Genomic DNA, 20,238 nt, shown 5'->3' on the forward strand with positions numbered 1-20,238 from the left:
GAGTCAGTACTGAAAACCCATCTTCACCTAACTTAACAAAAATCTAAAAAACAATTGCCTTGTATTCAAAGACTTAATCAAAGATATCATCAAATTTGTTTAAAATAAAAGGAGGGACTTAACATGTCCAAACTTAAAACCAGAGCAATGGGGGTGTGGTTACCCCAATCTGCAAGTCAAAGCAATTCTAGTACAAGAGAAGTAGCCTTACAGAGAAGATAACATCTGAAACAGACTAAAACAATTTTATAGATCGTGTTTCCTGGGGATGGAAAAACCCCGACAAAAGACAACTGAGGCAAAAAGCTAAAGGGTTTTGCCAGAAGAAATTTGATTGGTTGTTTGCTGTAGTTGGTGCCGCGCGTTTCGTAGACTTCACTTGTAAATCTCCAAACGGTGTGTATAAAATGAGGAGGTTTTTGACTTGCTGCTTCAACAGCCAAGCCACCAAGACAAATCTCAAGCAAGAATATCAACAGGTACCCACCCCGTTTCTGCTCTCTTTGTGCAATGAATCAACAGGTAACCACCCCGTTTCTGCTCTCTTTGTGCAATAAATGGGAAACTAATGATGTTTAATTAATTTCAAATAAAAAACCCACTGTTGTATTTGTGTTATTAGGAATCTAGGGCAAACATGGAGACCCAACAGAATAATAACGGCAATGACCATTCCGAGGTACGACTTCGATCGTTACCGTTTTTTGGGATAGTTTAAAGTTCATTAGATTGGGTTTGCTTGGTTCCGATCTTGTTATTATGATCTTCTTTTTCTTGTAGTTGAATGTTATATCTTGCTAGTCGTCGGCCATTTGGGGAGGGGGGGGGGGGGGGGTGCTTTTTATAGAAATGCCATTTTGGCGTTGTCCTTTTATTGGAAAATTCAGTGTGTGCGCCTATTCGATGAAATGCTGAAAGTGGTAAATGGATTTTTGTTTTCCATAGAGGAAAACGATTAGTTATAGATTTATTTAAGTGGGAATTTTATTTTTTTTGAGCTTAATGTTGGATTTTGTACAAAAGTTTTCGCTTCATTAGACTGAAATTTTGTTCTTTGTTTGTTCAAATGTCATGTGTCCTTCTAATATTCTTCTTCTTTTCTTAAATGCCGGCCTTAAACTCTGATTTTGAATTCGAAAAGAGCGAAAACTAAAGCTGTTTTTTCAAACTTACAATTAAAGTTATATGAAGCCTCATTGAAAGCTCATGCCTGATTTCATTTGTATTGGCTAATTTAGAATCTCAGCTTTCTGATTTTACTTCTGTTTGAGTACTGCTCGGAAGTAAAAGGAATTTTGGTCTTTTAACCTGAGCTTACATAGCATGTAAACATTCTCTTATAGTTTTCAACTTGTAAAATAGTTTAATGAATTTGAAGTTTCCAACATATGCTCATCAACTTAAGCTCTTCTGGACAGACTGGAAGCCAAAACATGATTGATTCAAGCAATAGCAATGCTCCCAATATCATATTGAACCATGATTTTTCCAGAGGACTATATTCCTGGCATCCAAATTGCTGCGACGGCTTTGTGCTTTCAGCTGACTCAGGTCACTCAGGATTTTCAACAAAGCCTGGCGGTAATTATGCAGTTGTGTCAAATCGCAAGGAATGCTGGCAGGGCCTGGAGCAAGATATTACTAGCCGAATTTCTCCATGTTCCACTTATTCCATTTCTGCACGTGTTGGAGTATCTGGGCTTGTCCAGTACCCTACTGATGTGCTGGCAACCTTGAAACTGGAATACCAAAATTCAGCAACGAGCTATTTGCCTGTTGGAAAGTAATGGATTTTGGAACTCCATTTATCGTGTTTCTTATTTTAATAAAAGAATTAAAGTATGTTAACAATAGTTGTTGCCATTGCAGAACTTCGGTGTCAAAGGAAGGGTGGGAAAAATTGGAAGGCACATTCTCATTAGCAACCATGCCTGACCGTGTTGTTTTCTACTTGGAAGGGCCTGCTCCTGGGGTGGACCTGCTTATAGAATCAGTAATTATCACTTGTTCCTGTCCAAGCGAGTGCAATGTAATTATTCATCTTAATCTTTTTTTACTTCTCAATTTAACTTCAGTTCCCTAAATACATACAAGTGTGGTTGCTTAAAGACGTCCACAAGTTATTCTCTATCCAATTCTGTTTTATAAGCAACATCCCTCATCCACTTATAACATTTTTATTATAATTCATTAATGACAAGTATTGGAATGTTTGCCTTCCTCTTTATTTTGGAAGAATGCAAGACCCTGTTCTGGAGATGGAGACGGGAACATTATTCTGAACCCTCAGTTCAACGATGGTCTGAATAATTGGTCTGGAAGAGGCTGCAAGATTGTCATACATGACTCAATGGCAGATGGTAAAATTGTCCCTTTGTCTGGAAAACTTTTTGCTTCGGCAACAGAGCGCACACAGAGCTGGAATGGAATTCAGCAGGAAATAACTGAAAGAGTGCAGAGAAAGCTTGCTTATGAGGTTACTGCTGTAGTTCGTATATTTGGTAACAATGTCACTAGTGCTGATATACGGGCTACTCTATGGGTCCAAACACCAAATCTCCGAGAGCAATATATAGGCATTGCCAAGTTAGTCTCTTCTCTGCTTTTGATCTCCAGTAGATGATAGCTGTCGTTTTCTTTGTCAACTATGGAATCTCTGCCTGTAGCGTTATTTTAGTTTTGATCTCCCACATATCCACGGATGGTTTTAAATTTTATTCAATAGTTAAATTTTACCTTTTTTCTTCCTTTAGAACAAGCGAGTATTTTCTCCATATTTAGTGGTTGATAATTGCCATCATCTTTGCATTTTCTGGTTTGATTTTTAGTCTGCAGGCAACAGATAAGGACTGGGTGCAGTTGCAGGGAAAGTTCCTTCTAAATGGTTCGCCAAAAAGAGTTGTCATTTACATAGAAGGTCCACCTGCAGGCACTGATATTCTTGTCAATAGTTTTGTTGTGAAGCATGCAGAGAAAATCGCACCCTCTCCTCCTCCAGTTATTGAGGTTGGTTGTTTAAGGAAACATTTGAACTTTCTTCTGTTAGTTTTGCATCAGAACTTTTGCTAAATGGATATTTGAAGTTGAATCACTAGGGTTTAAAGCATTAGGCATGGATGAATAATGTGTTCCTATATTTCTGATGTGTGAATTATTAAGATGCATGCAAATGGTTTGAAGTAGTGAGCTTTCATTTTGCAGAACCCTGCCTTTGGAGTTAATATTATTCAAAATAGCAATCTGAGTGACGGAACCAACAGTTGGTTTCCTCTTGGCAATTGCACCCTTACTGTTGCAACTGGGTCACCACACATACTTCCCCCAATGGCAAGAGATTCCCTTGGACCTCATGAACCGTTAAGTGGCCGCTGCATCCTTGTAACCAAACGCACTCAGACTTGGATGGGACCTGCACAGATGATCACTGATAAATTAAAACTCCTTTTGACATACCAGGTATCTGCTTGGGTTAAGATTGGTTCTGGTGCAAATGGCCCTCAAAATGTGAATGTTGCACTCGGTGTTGACAATCAATGGGTCAATGGAGGACAAGTTGAGATTAATGATGACAGATGGCATGAAATCGGCGGGTCCTTTAGAATTGAGAAGCAACCATCAAAGGTCATGGTTTATGTCCAAGGTCCAGCTGCAGGTGTAGACTTAATGCTTGCCGGACTTCAGATTTTCCCAGTGGACAGAGAGTCAAGGTTCAAACACTTGAGGAGGCAGACTGACAAGGTAATTTGCAAGCTATATTTTTTTTGGTGTTTGATCAAAGTTAAATGAAACGAATAAAACAAAAGCATGTCACAAGGTTATCCACGAGTCAAACTGTGTTGATAGTATATTGCAGCTTTTGTGCAACCTTAATAGGTAACATTGGGAACGCTACTCTCTATGAAGTCCCTAAATTGATTTGATCCATAAACAGATCAGGTTTTCCTTGCAATTGAAAACGTTACACTGCTGTACCCCTCTTAAATATTCATATAGTGCATGCTGAGCCTTTTTTTTAATGATTAAAATGCAGCATTTTAGTAAAATATCCAGAGGGTTGCCCGACAAAATACACAGCTCTCGCTCTCTTCATATGTTTCTGTACTTAGCATTGCTTTCATAGTAACAGAATAACGGGCATTGTTATCGTTGCCTCATTGGATACTGTTGTTGCAATTGGCAACTAAATGTACATAATTCGTTAACCTATTTGAACCAAGAACATTTCCCCCCTTTCTTTAGTTACATGAATGTATATATTCCTTGATTCACTGTCTTGTTTTTGTTTCTGATATGGAGCATTGATGCAGATCCGAAAGCGTGATGTCACCCTAAAATTTTCTGGAGGGGGTGCAAGCAGTGTGCTTGGAACTTTCATAAAAGTCAGGCAAATGCAGAACAGCTTTCCTTTTGGGTCATGCATGAGCAGGACGAACTTGGACAATGAGGATTTTGTTAATTTCTTTGTGAAAAATTTCAATTGGGCTGTGTTTGGAAATGAGTTGAAGTGGTATTGGACAGAGCCACAACAGGGAAATTTCAACTACAGCGATGCTGATGAGATGTTGGACTTGTGTAAGAAGAACAACATAGAAGCCCGGGGTCATTGTATCTTCTGGGAAGTGGATGGTACAGTCCAGCAATGGATCAAAGCACTGAACAAAAATGACATGATGACAGCCGTTCAAAATCGTCTAACAGGCCTTCTAACACGCTACACGGGGAAGTTCAGGCATTATGATGTGAACAATGAGATGCTCCATGGATCATTCTACCAAGATCATTTAGGTAAAGATATCCGAGCAAACATGTTCAAGACTGCAAATCAACTAGATCCATCTGCTATGCTATTTGTGAATGATTATCATGTTGAGGATGGATGTGACACGAGATCATCTCCAGAAAAGTACATTGAACAGATTCTTGATTTGCAAGAACAAGGTGCGCCTGTTGGCGGCATTGGAATTCAAGGACATATAGATAGTCCAGTCGGTCCTGTTGTTTGTTCTGCTCTTGATAAATTGGGTATTCTTGGTCTTCCAATATGGTTTACAGAGCTTGATGTGTCTTCTGTTAATGAATATGTTAGGGGTGATGATTTGGAAGTTATGCTTCGAGAAGCATATGCTCATCCTGCAGTGGATGGCATTATGCTTTGGGGATTTTGGGAGTTGTTCATGAGCCGAGACAATGCACATCTGGTTAATGCAGAAGGTGAGCTCAATGAAGCTGGTAAAAGATACCTTGCTCTTAAAAAAGAGTGGCTGTCTCGTACTCACGGTTGTATTGACGAGCAAGGACAATTTGCATTTAGAGGCTTTCATGGAACCTACGTTTTGGAAATTGAAACCGTTTCCAAGAAGATCATGAAAACATTTGTTGTCGATAAGGGTGATTCTCCTCTGGTGGTATCCATAGACCTCTGATTGTCTCTTCACTCAATAAAAAGCTATGACCGGTGTCATTCGTGTGTGTGTGTGTTTACTTGTAAAAACTTCTGTGGAAGAGAAAGGAACAACAACATTCGCTTGCTGAATTTGGGAGCTTGTCATGATTGTTTGCAGTATATCAATACAAATACTACAAAGAAACAATTGTTATTGTATCTAATGTAACATTCAGAATAAGAAGTAAAGATTCCATGCTGGTCGTGTTACTGTTGTTCGTTGTACTATTTGAGCATGCGTTTGAACTATCGTTTGGTCTTGTATCATCTTTTTCTGGTTTTTAATTGTTTGTTCTGTGCAATCTCAAGTGCAAGCAGACACGAATGATATGTAAAGTATACGCGGATGAGTGCTGAAATGCCGAAGCGGCAAAGCTTATTGTTGTTCGAAGATTGAAAAATTAAAGAAGCTTCACCATGTCCAAGCCCACCCCATTTGATGGCGAGCCATATTTCTGATACATGAGCCAGCTTACATAATACACAGACAAAGGTGGGCGTTGCTAGCAGGTGGGTAAAAACTGGCTACTCTGCTAGGTTAAAGCCTGAAGCTAAGGCAGCATCCTTAATGCTTTAACTCGTTCATGGGCCGAGAGATGAGAACAAAACATTTGCTTAAAGAACAACAGTTTAGTTTTTCAAGAGATCTTAGCCATTAGATGGCTAGTCTTTTGTAAAATCCTTTGATAGGTTCCAGTTTCCACCATTTGGTTGTTGTTCAAAAAACTACTTGGTATATCTATTTCAGGAAGAATAGCATAGCTGTCACAAGTTGATTAAGGAATCTGCCATTACTGGGTAATTCTGCGCACTTTTATCACTGAGATGCTATTATTATCGTCGTTTTATTTTTCCCTGAAACGGATACTATTACGCAGTAATTAATAGGAATTACATTTAGAGAAGAACATAATGCATGGATTATATTTTAGTGCCCTTGCAACCCGGTGTTAGGCACCTTCAACTACCATTAAATTTTATTTACTTTTCATTTCCCCTCCAGCAAAAAAATAAGTTTTTTTTTTAGGTTAAATAAATCGAATAGAAAACCTATTAATAAGAACTTTGAAGCTGAAATAATTCTAAACAAAATAAAAATAAATTCACAATTCATAACCTATCAAATTCACAGATAGATATGCTCACAATGAACTGTAGCCCTCGGCCTTCGAAATATCAAAGGAGTGCTATGTATAATTCATGAACCGTCACAGCCCAAGCATTAGTTATTAGACTACAATAGCACCGCCGAGATAATAACAGGCCCAGTGAGTAAGACGAGACTAGCCCAGGTGGTCTCTCGCAATTATTTTGACGGGACAAATGTTGCCGAGGTGTAAAAAGGGCGTACTAGGTCACCTTTTGTTTTCGCGACGTAAAAATATTTTAAAAAAATTGAATTTCTTTTGTGTTTTCATATCTTCTTTTATAAAAGCTAATAACATATTATTTTAATATATTTTTATTTGAAAACAACTATTATCACGACTGTAAATTACAAACGTCTCCTAACCACGGCCATTAAGATAGAGGAGCACCGAGTTATGTTGAGGTTAAAAGAGTAAGGTGAGGGGGTGGCATGGAAGTTCTTGGCCAACTGGGTCCGTTGTGATATGTTTCGGGATTCTACTATCTTATCGATTGAAACTTGAAAGTTGAGAAACCCATTTTCAGTCGCCCTCAAATCCTATACCGAGGAGTCATTTTCTTTATTTAGATATTTACTATAATGGATGGAGAGCCGAGGGTGGCTTCACAGTTTCTAGGGTTTTTTTGTTTTGATAGGCAATAATTCAAGGGCATTATTGGCGCCGTTGTTCCACTGTCACACAATACAATGAACTGAATAACACCTAAACAGATTATTTCTCAGTTTGCTAATTATTAGGAGAATAAAATGTGGTCTGCCCGCAGACAGCGGTAATAGTTATTTAGATTAATAAACAGTCTCCAGAATACAGAAATGGAGTTTGCAAGATCAACATCAATTAAGATCCCTTGTTTTTTAAGCTGGGAATAATTTGTCAGATATTTTACTCTATTTGTTCTATCCTTAAAGTAGTTCGAGTTCCCCACACGGACCTTTTAAGCATAATATAAATTGTGATGAACAAGATGTCTGAGTTTTTTTTTTTTTTTCCAGTAACATCCCGGATCCAATTAAACCATGGCCATACAAAATAAATAGAATGCCCCACATAAACATCACATCAATTTGATAGACTCCCACCATCTAATTACTACAACTACACAAATCTCTTCTTCTCGGCTACTTGGCTAGTAGTCTTGAGTATATTATGGCACCGAGAGGACCCCAGAACAGTCCCCTCTCTGTCTCAAATTCTTGGTTCTCATGGACCCCAGACACCACATGGGTGCATAGTGAGTGAGAGAGAGAGTGTCATTGTCAACATCAAAGGAGTTAACCTTTGATGTGATGGGGTTTTTTAGTGAGACCCACCTGAAATAAAAGAAAAAATAGCAAGTATGGAGAATCGTGGGGGCTGGCAATGGAGCTTTGATGTCTAGTGCATCGGGAAACAGCTCTCGCGCTGTTTTCGCGCGCTTCTCACCCAGAACAAACGACACCCCGTCTAGGACCCACTTCCACACCTCCAAAACACCCGCTCCATTGACCCACTGAACCCCCACTAGTGCTTTGTTATTTGTTTTCTGTCTTATTCTCCATGGATAACCCAGTGATATCGTCATGCCATCCCTCTGGGTATCACAACTGAGCTCGCTTCTTACGTTTTATAGTTTCAAGTTCATGAGGGAGACTTGCAGAGGAAAGTATTTTACATATATCGCCGGAGTGATCACCTTCGATCACTCTGGAAATCAAGTGGCATGCGACGTAGTTATCTTTCATTGGTCTTAGTTTGTTGAAGCATCTGAATTCTGCAATCACCGTATACCACTCAGATGGATGGCTGCACTCATAGGACCACGAAGAGACTTATATGGCCGTCTACATGACTGTTGGGATAAAAAAATAAAAAAAAAAAAAAGAAGAAAGAAAAAGGATGAAAGGCGATGATTACCATCGCTCACCAAACCACTGTAAATCTGTATCGTCAATTTCCTATGCATAGTTGTCTGCTGTTTTAGTATGGTAACTTCAGTTCAATGGTGGCTTTTCTGTCTTGTCTTCGTGTCTTATCTCTATGCTTGGACTTTAAATGCAACCCACCAATCGTCAATAAATTAATCAATTACTAGAATGGTATTTTTTAAACAAAAAAAATTAACTAAAAACATCCAAGCAAGTACTATAACATGATAGTGACTGTTTACTCATATGGTGCCGTGTGTTTTTTTACTGAGGATATATTAAGAGAATTTTTTTATTTTTTTATTTTTAACTTTGAAATATCAAAATAATTAAAAAAAATCTAAAAAGCTATCAACTTAATATTTTTATAAATACAAAACAATCTAAAAAAAACTTTAAAAAATATAAAATTTGCGGTATTAAACAACATGAAAAGTGAAAACAACCACAAATAATTTTTAAAATTATTATATTACATTTACAATATCCCTACCAGTTTGTTTTGAAATCTAGAAATTGAATGTGACTGAATTACATTACTTAAAAATAAAATGAGTTACATTGTAATTTTACACTAAACTTTAGATGGCTTTGGGTAATAGTCATTTGGATTTCAAACCAGTGATAATGATTATGAATGAATCTTTGTTTGTTTAATGAAAAAAAAAATTGAAAAATAATTTACATTAAAAGTAGATTCTTAAAAAATAAACTATTTTTTTTATATATGATTATATTATAAAAATAAATTGAAAAATATTTTTTAATATTTGATTATGCTATAAAAAATAAGTTGAAAAATATCTTATTGATATTTTTTTAAGTTTATTTTTTTAAAAAATAAGTACTAAATCTAACATATAAAAAAAGTTAAAGGGGAATGAAATTGAAAAATAATCTAATTTTATAAATTATTTTAAATAAAAAAATAATTAAAACAATAAGAACAAAATCTACAAGTAAAAAGGTTGAAAGATGATATAATTAATATATATATATATATAAATTATTTTTAAATAAAATAAATAATAATAAATAGAATGATAAAAAAATCTTAATTAAGAGCAAAACAAATAACAATAAAAAATGAGAATCAGAGTTGATATAAAAATAAAATTATAAAAAAATTAAAAATAAATAAAGAATTCAAGACAAAATATCAATGACCGAATATGATATAATCAATAAATAATATGATATTTTTTTTAATTTTTCATAATTTTTAGAGGGTGTATTCCATCTAAAATAAAGAAAAAAATATTTTTCTAAAAACCAAACTAACTTTTTTTTTAATAAAAGTGTGTTTCGTTTATTAATTTTTTAAATAATAAATAAACAAGGGAAAATTTAAAAAATAATTTTTAAAAAATAACTTTTCATCTTTTCATTAAACGTTCTATAATCTTATTTTCTAAAATGAGTTCGGATCACGTTGGCAAGTTGGTTTAACATTGCGATCTTTACAAACAAAAAAAGTTAGATTTTCGGATATTTGAAATCTTCTGACATGAAATGCAATAATGTTTGGCCTCTTAAATTGATTTTCTTGAAAAATCTTCAATGTCTACGTGTCAAATGCTCCCTTGATTTTCTTTTTTATCAAAATGATAATATCAATTGAATTTAAGTGGCAAATACGGTAAAAACATATAAAATAACCGAATAAATTAAAATTTCCCCATCCCATGATTGCACTCTGCGAGTAACGCACCACTAGAATTTTTGCAATGCATGTCATGAACATGCCAAGGGAATTAATTAGCAGGAACGAAGATTGAGTTGGGGTCAATCAATCATGTAATATAAAATAAAATAAACAAGCAGTGTACGCATGAATTGTGGGAAAAAGTTGAAGTTTGGTTGGTGACTAATTGATGAATGATCGATGATGTTAATTTAAAAACAAAGTGGCGAAAAGCAGGTTTAGATTCTCTACTGCTTATCTTTTAGTATTGATGAGTCCGGAAAAATCACAGGTAGAAAAATTGTAAGCGCTTTTTACGGGCTTTTAAAATTATACTAAGAGGATTTGATAGGTATTTTTTAGATTTAAATATTTTTAAACCTTGTTTGAATCTTGTATCAAACTCATTTCTTTTTAGGTATGTGTTGTCTAAAAAAATAAAATCTAGAGAGATAAGTTCTGACAAACATTTCATCTAGAAAAATAACACTTTGTATATATATATATATAGATTTTAAAAAAAGAATATCTCATGCATTGTATAAAATATTTGTATAATTTTTTCATATATCATAAAGTATACCATCGGTATATGTCTAGCTCCTGTATAAATTATTAAATTATCTAATTATCTATAGCTGTGCATGAATTCCACTGATGGTATCATACAGACCATGCAGATTTAATATTCTAAATGTAATGTTCTATACAAACTTTACCAAAAGCTTATTTTAGAAAGTCTTTAGAAAAAAAATCATATAAACAGCTTTTACTTTAACAAAAGCAGCCGTATGTGGATTAAGAAATAATAAAACGCTTCACAAAAAGGCCAAAATGTTAGAGGACTGGAGTGTTCGACAAGGGAACGGTAATCAAATGCATGCAAATCAATGATACGGTGATTAAAATATTGGAAGCGAAGTTTATTATAATACTGTGTCGTTTTAGAAGATTAATCTCGTCATCATCATCATCGTAATGAGGATGAGAAATTAATTCAAACATTTATTACCTCATATGCAAATAAGGATTGAAGATGTAATCACTTGATAGAATAATTGATTCCTAGAGGTGGTTGGAGTGAGAAAGAAAGCAAATAGTGTTGGGAATTTTGTATATAAAATATGGTTAATGGGTATATTTGAAACCAAATTATAAGTTGTGTCCAGTGGTTGTTTTGTAGGTTGAAATTTTTTTGGAATTTAATTTTTAATATAAGCTTTCTAACATTAAATATTAATATAATTTAAATAAATTATGGGTGAAAGAAAACTTGATTTCAAATATTTTTTAATTGGCATGTTTTTGTGAAACCCAACGCTTTCTAGAAACTCTATCCCACTTTAAAAAAAAAAGTTTTTCTTATGGCTTATCTTAGTGGGAAGGTGAAAAGTTAATATTGAACCTGAAGAGTATCCAAGTTTTTAGACTTGAGAGAACGTAAGCAAAGTGGATTTTAGATTTAATCCCGCACACACGAGCGCGTTGGCTTGACTCGGCGTGGCTCGTGCTCATCTCGGGCATAGGCTTACCTAAATAAAATTTTCAACTCAAATGTCACTTGATTTGAATCAAAGTTGTTAATAGGAGAATTCCATTAGATTTTGATTCCTAAAATTCTCTATAAAAATAAGGTGAAGAAGAGTGTTTGAGGTTGGTCAATTATGCATTATTTTAATAGAGTTTAACACTTTTCTTCGTCTAAATTTTCAACATTGCTCTTCTGGTTTTAAGATTTTGTTTCCTCTCTAAATCTTCTTCGTATCTAGAGCTTAGTTCAATCATTATAAAGGAATAATTGAGTATTTTTTTTTAGATTGCTGAATCTGTTTAGGAGTGTATCTAAACAATGTGGTGTTAATGAAATCCTGAAAGACTTATCAAATAAAGTCTTTTTTGCACAAAGTGAGAAATAATAAAATTTTGAGGATAAAAGACTAATCCTTGACAACAACAAAACTTGATTAATTTTAAAGTGTTTCAACAAGTAAATACCCTTTCGGTTTTGTTTAATCTTATATATTAGTATGCACGTTATGATTGTTATTCAATTATTTATGCAAGTTTATATATTTGTTTAGCAAGCATGCTATTCCTTTTGTTGTAATTTTAAGTTGACATATTCTTATTATATTGCATGTTTACAAACTAAACATGTTTTTCTCACTTGTCTAATTTTATTTATGAATCATAGACTACAAATAGAGCAAATTACATAGTTTGTTTTTTTAAAATAAATAGCAGAGTAGTAATAAAAATTTACAAAAATAACATAATTTAAAAATTATTTAAAAAAATAACACAGTTAAACACGGCAACTCTTTAAAAAAAAATAGCAAAGACAATTTTAAAAGCTATTTTAAAATTTAAATTTAAAACATAAACCAAACTCTATTTTTATACAACGATAAATGTTCTTTTCTTGTACTCTACAGTAAAATAATAAGTGTTCTATTATTGTACAGATTATTCTTATACAAACTCTAAATTTAAAATCATATGCATAGCTCTTTTTAATTGTAGAGTTTGTATACGAATATATTACTTATTCTTGTATAAAAATAGAGTTTGATTTATTTTTTAAATTCAAAGTTTAGAATAGCTTTTAAAATCGTTTTTGCTATCTTTTTTAAATTACAGATGTTATTTATAACTTACTAAACTATACTATTTTTCTAAATAAATTTTGAGCTGTATAATTACTCCTAACTCCAAAGTACAAGTTTAATTAATATTAAAGTTTAAAAGCTACTTTAACTTAAAATAAGTTTAACCTAAAAGTAATATAAATTTATTTTTAAAATCTTACTCAACAATTTAAATTATTAAACTAAGATGGTTATTTAATTTAATATTAAAGCTTCTTTAACTAATAAATTGTAAATGTGTAGGAACTCAAGATCTATCACTTTCATTCTTTTAACTAATTCAAATAAAGAAAATAAAAATAAGATAATCATAATTTCTTGAAAAGACTCAATTGAATATGAGTTGGATCATTGCATTAACAAATACGTTGACGTGATGGTAAAAACATATAGAGATATGATAACACAAGTCCACTCGTTAACCCGTAGTCTATATTGGTCGGGATAAAATCTGGATCCTTCGACCAATGAAGTTGAACTTCAATGCTTTTAATTTCTTAAAAAAAAAGCAGATAACATGATTGCCAACACACACTCAGAAAGTATACATATTATCACTTAACTTTTCTTTGAGATTTTTATTTATATTTTTTAAAATAAAATAGATTTAACAAACATGTCGAATCCAAAATATTTAAATTTAGCAGTCAATCAAACTCAAATAAATATGAATCCGGTGAATATGTCAGACTCAAAAAGAAAAATGCAGGTCTGACGAGCATGCAAAACCTAAAAAACTTAAATTTGGTAGCCAACCAAGCCTGAGTTAACATGGATTTGATGAACATGCTAGACTCAAAAAACTTAGACTTGACAGTCAGTCAAATCAAAAAAACATGGATATGACAAATATAACAAATTAAAAAAACTTGGGCATTACCAAGTATTAAGGTTATGTGTCTGAACCTGAATGATCATCTACAATACAAGTATTACAAACATGATAAATCATCATGCTTCTCAATCTAGAATAATTGTTTATATTAACGTAATAATTTCTCTATATTTATATGTGTGTACAAGGTCTCTTGAGAGATCTCCATATTTAGTATCTTATTAATGACATGTAAGAGATATTTATCTCTCATTAATGTTGCAGAAAACATGACATTTTTCGATATTTTTCTTTTCTAAGAACAATAAGATTTAGGAGGTGTGAATACCCCTTGAACCATCCAAGTAAAAAATTCATAACTTTTTATATCTTAAGATAAAAATATATAAATTTCAGAACATTAATTAATTTAAAACTTAAAAATAAATATCTTTATTCATTGAATTTAATACTCTTTTAAATTATTTATTGGTTTTAAGTTATTTTATATATTTTCTATAAATATACTAATTTTATTATCGGAAAATTTTTAAGTCTCAGACTGATTTCACTAGTATTCAAGCAACCTGGAGTTCCTTGAATTAAAAGGAAAAAAAATAAAAAAAAAACTTGAATATATTAATTAATTATTATTTTAAATGCTAATGACTTTTTAATTATAGTATCTTGGGTTTTGAGTCATTATCAATATATAAAGAAGAATTGACTTTGCAATCCTCGTGAGATTGGCAACTTTTTTATGTAGTTCATATTTCATTTTCTCATATAGTTAAATCGAGTCTATACGTATACGGTAAAATTTGGTCTAATTATATTCACGGTTCAAGATAAATTCAGTCTAAGATAAAGGATCAAGGAGATGGCCCGTAAGCTTGTCACAGGTTGCTCTGAAGTCAGAATCAACTATTTTTTAATATCTTTGAGCTATCTTGGATTTCATGACACTATAGACACTTGTTGTATTGACTTTTTATTTTATTTTTTATAACACACCATTGTGATTTTAAATTGAACAATCAGGTCTTTATTTTTTATCCGTTTAAATAAAAGAGATTTTTTTGTTCATGACTAAGCTAATTTCCCACAATTTTAACATCTTTTTAGAAAGAGGAACACATGTCAGATTTATACTGGTTTCGATTTTAATAACATTATAAATTGTTCTGGTATGTAAATTGTTTTCTTGTAATTTATTTTTCAGATTTCTTGAAGAAATTAAAGACTGATATTTTTATACTTATTAATTAAGTGACACAGTTCCTTAAAAAAATTGAGATAGCCTATCGAGAGTAAAATTTACAAGTAAGAATTAGAACTATATTTTTCATCTATAAAGTCATACATTCATTTGAGTTTTTTATTTATTTATAATGATATTTTTGTACAAGAAAAAATAAATTCCAATCATAAATTAATTACAAATTAGAAAATTAGAGATTCGTGAAATTATTATGAAATACTTCGAGCTGAGCAAATTAAAAATAAAATCACTTGAATGTTACTTATTTAAACACACGAAGAGAGTAATATGCAATATAGAAACCAAAACAAAATATGGTTTTTCTTGTAAAATAAAATATAAAAGGGAACTTGTTAATCTCTACGAAGTATCATGGAACTCAATTTTAATTTATTTTTTTAAAAATTAATTAATTTATATTTAAATTATTTAAGTTCATTCTCATATATATATATATATATCAACATTTTGTATCATCTTCTTGAGATACACGAGAGAAGTTCTTTTATAAAAAAAAAATCACGAGAGAGCCTCAACAAGAAATTAAATCACCCAGTGACAATCACATTTCTAATCAGTACTTAATCATCTAATTTGCTGTTTTCTTTTTGACGGTGAAGCTAATTTAGTTTGACCCTCACATGTCCATCAATATATATTATTTTTTTACCCCCATAATTTAAATCTTTTCGATGTTATCCCTATAGCTTTCAAAATCCCAATTTCCTTCCACTACGTGGTCTACTAAATAGCGACAAAAAACCAACCTTTATATTCGATGTTTATGTGTCCTTACTTTTCTGTAATTTCTTCGTCTCAAATCTTCACACATTTCAGAGTACCTCAGATACACTCAAGAACCTAAAAACATTCAAGATCATGTAGCAAAGAAGGATTATTTAATAGCTAGAATAATATTGGAATTCTTTTGAATTAAAAAGATAGCATTGATGAAAGGAAATAGAACATGAACCGATAGAGCAAGAAATGAAGCATATCCTTTTCTCCTTCGTCCCCCCCCCCCCCCCCCCCACCTGGGGTTTTGTAAGATTGAAATGGGATTGTACAACGAGGGAGATGCATGTAGCAGTGGTCTGCCCTCCCAGGACACGGAGCTATCTTCAAGCGCCGTAGTACAAGGGACTCGTTTTGTCCCTGGGAAGTAATGAGGCCACCGCACCTGCGCCAAAATCTTGAAAACACAGTGCCTTGGTAGGGTTTGCTACATGAATTTTTTTATTTTTTTTTGGTGCTTGAAAATAAAACTGCAAGTGTGACTGCACTTGGACACAGAGACGGTGTGGAAACACATTCCCTTTATGAATTTCAATCTTTATGAATTTCCTCATTTCCATCAAATCAGACTGTTCAATCCTTTCTTTTTGAAAAAATAAAAAAATAAAGGAACGAAACATAGGGAGAGGAAAAGAATTATTATTTAATCTTTGATTAACAAGAACAATAATATTCTCGCCAATCTATAGTCAAGACTTAGTGCTGTCAACTGTTTTTTGCCCGCTTTAAGTGATTTAGCCATCCATCTTTTCGTTTTAAAAGGACCCTGTATTGACTGAAATGCTCAATGACACCTTAACCTCTTTTCTTGATCATTATTAGGAGTCACAAAAGGGGGAATATCTTAGTAATAAAGCAAAAGACAGTTGTTTTAGCTTTGCTTTTGCGTTGCATTAAATACCTGTGCTAAGCAGCTGGAGGGAGGATATATAGATCTATCATTATCCTAGTTAATCGATCTTATGGCTTTGCAAGCTTACAAACTCTTGGATTATACGATTCCACGTGATTGTAAGTACCCTGTTAACATGTATACCACACGCCAGCATCATCCCATTGGATTCTTGTAATCAAGTCTTGATTGATTGATTATACAATTGTTAAAAAGATATTATGAAGATACTTAACTGTTATCTACTTTGTTTTAGTTCCACATGCCAAAGTTGTACTGTGGAGGTTTATGCTGTAATTATTAATATTATTTTAAGGTGATTAATTAGTAGATCGCCCATGCTAATCTCTTTTTGAAGCCTCTTTATTATTGTTATTGGTACCATTTTGACTTATATTATTGAATTCACACAGAGACGCTTGCCATGTTCTATTTTAATAATAAAAAAAATCCCTTTTTCTCCCGGTGAAACTGTTTCAGGAAGTCGAGCATGATTTTCTAGGATTTTGATTTACGGCTTAGTTCATCTCAATCCACTATATTTATATAGCATGTCATCTGGTATCATTAGAGATCTTGCATCTAAAAAAAAAAAAAAGAAGCAATCCAAGTATATATCCATCATTGATCTGCTATATATCTATTAAAAAAGCCACTTGAAGAGGATAGTGTTGTTGTTGTTTATCTATTAGCTTCATGTGATAGGAGTAGATGAGCTACTTGTAGGTTTTGCCTGATTAACGATTACTTTTCACCGGCTTTTCAATGAGTATTCAATGGCAGTACTGTTTAATTTTATTTAACTAAACAGGCTATAGCAATGAACTACTGCTCACGTACATCCTTGGCACTCAATAGCTTTTTTCAGTAGAGTTAAATTAAATGCTCGTTTTTTGTTTTTTTTATAATAATTAAAATTTAATAAATGAAACAGCATTACCCTTAAGACAACTGTAATCAAGTTAAAAAATAATCTTTATATATTGAGTGGCGTAGGAACTCACATACAAAATAATTAAACCAACAGAGATTCAACAATTGTTTGTAAAGCGTAAGATTCCATCCAAATTTCTATAAAGATTCATATGCTTGTATATGAGAAATTATTGTTCATCGGTGGTGAATGATCACAGAAAAAAAAACATTGTAGTCCAATCTGGATTTTTGTTTTCAAAAATAAATTTATTCCCTAATGTCTAGATCATGATGACCCATAAAATATTATGTGAAAGCAAAATAATTGTTTTTCGTTGGAATTTCCCCGTCACCAATGCATTCCAGCTTTCTAGTAACAAATCAATAGTCTGAGGCATGCTACAGCTGCAATCTAACCATTTTGTTAACTTCATCCATAATTTCCACACATCAGTACAGAAAAAATGAGAAAGTAAACTCCCTCGTTGCAATGCAATAATTGCATTGTAACAAGGTAGGTTACTCCTCAAAATTCGTCGGTTCTTCCAATAAACAAACGAAAAACATTGATTTCCAACTCATGGTATGTAAGGGTCCTCAATTATAATGTCTTGAGTCCTGCCACTCCTGTTCAAACGAAGTTACTGTTAACAGTGTTATGTGAAGTTCAAACATGGTATTGTGCAAGGGAAACCATCCCAGTTTCTTTCTTTCTTTTTTTTCTTTTTAGTTTCCTTCCTTTTTAATTACTTGCTTCCGAGTGACATGACAGAAACAGCTCATTTAAATGATGATTGAAGATGATGATTTGACTGGAAAAAGGCGAGCACCAATAATAGACATGTAAACTGTGGATCAGAAAATCAACTCTTCTCCATGAGTCTCAATCTCAGGCTGTAGTTTCAGTTAGATATGCGTTTGAAATTTGATATAAAATATTTTTAAAAGTGATTTTTATTTAAAAATATATTAAAATATTTTTTAAAATTTTTATTATTACATTAAAATTATTAAAAAAATATTGATTTAATATTTTTTAAAACTGAATGCATTTTTAAAACGAATTAAAATGTAGTTTAAGAAATAAACGGTGTCTAAAAACTACTCTGCCAGTTGCACGGATTTCGATTGGACACCAACAACCCAATTCGGGAACAAACACATTAATAATGCACGTAGCCTTTAAGATATATCAAGGATTTCAGGTAAGTTGAGTGTATTTACTGCACTCACACTCAGTATTAGTATAGCCTAGCGCAAAGAGTTCTTGGTTAGCGAAGCTAAAAAATGCCAAATTTCTTATTGAATCTGAGACTTCAATCGAGTGAAGTAACGAAGGGAATAAAGAAGGAGCAGAATCCTAACATAGCATGAACCGATCGGTTTCTAAAAAGAAAAAAAAATAAGAATGTAGGTAAAACAGTTACATGGGAGTAGAGTTGTAGAGGCAGTATGAGTGAAACTGTGCAGTGAATATACTATTCTAAAAAATGCATAGGGAAGTGGCGAAGAATAGCAGTGAGCAGGGTGCTTGACTGGACTGAGTGACAAGTGATTATGGGGTACCTGACTAGTACTCCTGGTGTGTCTGTCTGTGAGTTGGAAATGTCCAATCCTACGCAGATAAAGAAAAGAAAGAAGAAAAGGGTTTTGTTTTGGAATTTTTTTGAAAAAAAATACTAACACAATAATTTAAAAGTTTTTGTAGTATAGTTATATTTTTTAAAATCGATGACATAACATATTTTTATATTGTTGCGATTCAAACGTGATATTTATTTAATATTATATTTTTAAGTATATTGAGATATTTATTGCATTTTAGAAAAATAACAATTCAATATGTTGTGCAATAACTTAATATGTGTTTTTGAAATACATGGTATCACAAAATTAAAATTATTTTTAGATTAAAGAACATAATAGATGTAGTCGCGTTCTTTCTCTCTCTAAATTGATATCTTCGATCTTTATTTTTCTAAAAATCCTATAAAACACTTGTTTTTTCTTTAAAATATCCAAAAATCAAACTCATATGGGTCTCAAAGTATCCTTTGATATTCTTCTCTTCAAAATCCATTATTGTCACTTCTGCCCGTATCGTCTCAACCTTTTTATTAGTCCTGCAAGCAAGGTAAACATATTGCATGGCTATGAATTTGCGTTTGGTTTAATTAAAATAAAACATTTCTTAGGTTGAATTTAAGGTTTGTTGAATTAATGATACATAAGCTATGAATATCATCAATTAAGATTGATCTGATACGGTTGAACATGGAAACAAGTTAAATTAATCATGAATTAATTATTTCAATTAACTATATGTTGCATATTTTTGGATAAGTTGCCGAGTTAGGGATATTGTATGGATTGCTGGAATCGGCTAATAACGTATGTAACCACGCTTGATGATTTCCCATGACAGATTATGAATGTGGTGAAATTATAGCAAATTACATGTTGCATTAAATTGTTGACAAGTTGCTGAATTTGATATTTTACTTAAATTATTTTAATTTACTATGAATTTGGGTTTAATTTAATGTAATTGAGCATGAAGATATCAATTAAATTTGATATCATTAATCAAGTTTGATTTTTTTAAAAATATTCTTTTGTGTTAAAAGTTTTGGGAATTTGCTAGGAATTTTAACTATTGGGTTGGGGTAATGCAGTTTGGTTAAAATTATATCTAATTGACCATAATCTAATTTCCTAATTGGATTAGACC

General features: G+C 32.4%; 1 protein-coding gene across 2 annotated transcripts; it reads left to right on the forward strand.

The window, feature by feature from the left end:
* Window positions 1-64: 64 nt before the first annotated feature.
* LOC133691208 (endo-1,4-beta-xylanase 1-like) lies at window positions 65-5,653 on the forward strand. Of its 2 annotated transcripts, none has more exons than XM_062111615.1 (8): window positions 65-522; window positions 623-679; window positions 1,419-1,783; window positions 1,870-2,029; window positions 2,237-2,586; window positions 2,829-3,006; window positions 3,202-3,738; window positions 4,308-5,653. In XM_062111615.1, exons 1-8 carry the CDS (start codon window positions 511-513, stop codon window positions 5,421-5,423), a joined length of 2,775 nt encoding a protein of 924 aa, XP_061967599.1. In that variant the 5' UTR covers window positions 65-510; the 3' UTR covers window positions 5,424-5,653. The 2 variants fall into 2 exon arrangements, with proteins under 2 accessions (XP_061967599.1, XP_061967598.1); XM_062111614.1 differs by having other exon boundaries at window positions 65-479.
* Window positions 5,654-20,238: the final 14,585 nt, after the last annotated feature.

Source organism: Populus nigra, chromosome 4 (assembly GCF_951802175.1).
Source record: "Populus nigra chromosome 4, ddPopNigr1.1, whole genome shotgun sequence".
Classification (NCBI taxonomy): domain Eukaryota; kingdom Viridiplantae; phylum Streptophyta; class Magnoliopsida; order Malpighiales; family Salicaceae; genus Populus; species Populus nigra.

Bases quoted from the DNA above. Each gene is read 5' to 3' on its own strand.
- LOC133691208 (XM_062111614.1), top strand. From the start codon at position 408: ATGAGGAGGTTTTTGACTTGCTGCTTCAACAGCCAAGCCACCAAGACA. The intron at 3,007-3,201 runs GTTGGTTGTTTA...TTCATTTTGCAG, and splicing joins CTCCTCCTCCAGTTATTGAG to AACCCTGCCTTTGGAGTTAA. The intron at 3,739-4,307 runs GTAATTTGCAAG...GCATTGATGCAG, and splicing joins TGAGGAGGCAGACTGACAAG to ATCCGAAAGCGTGATGTCAC.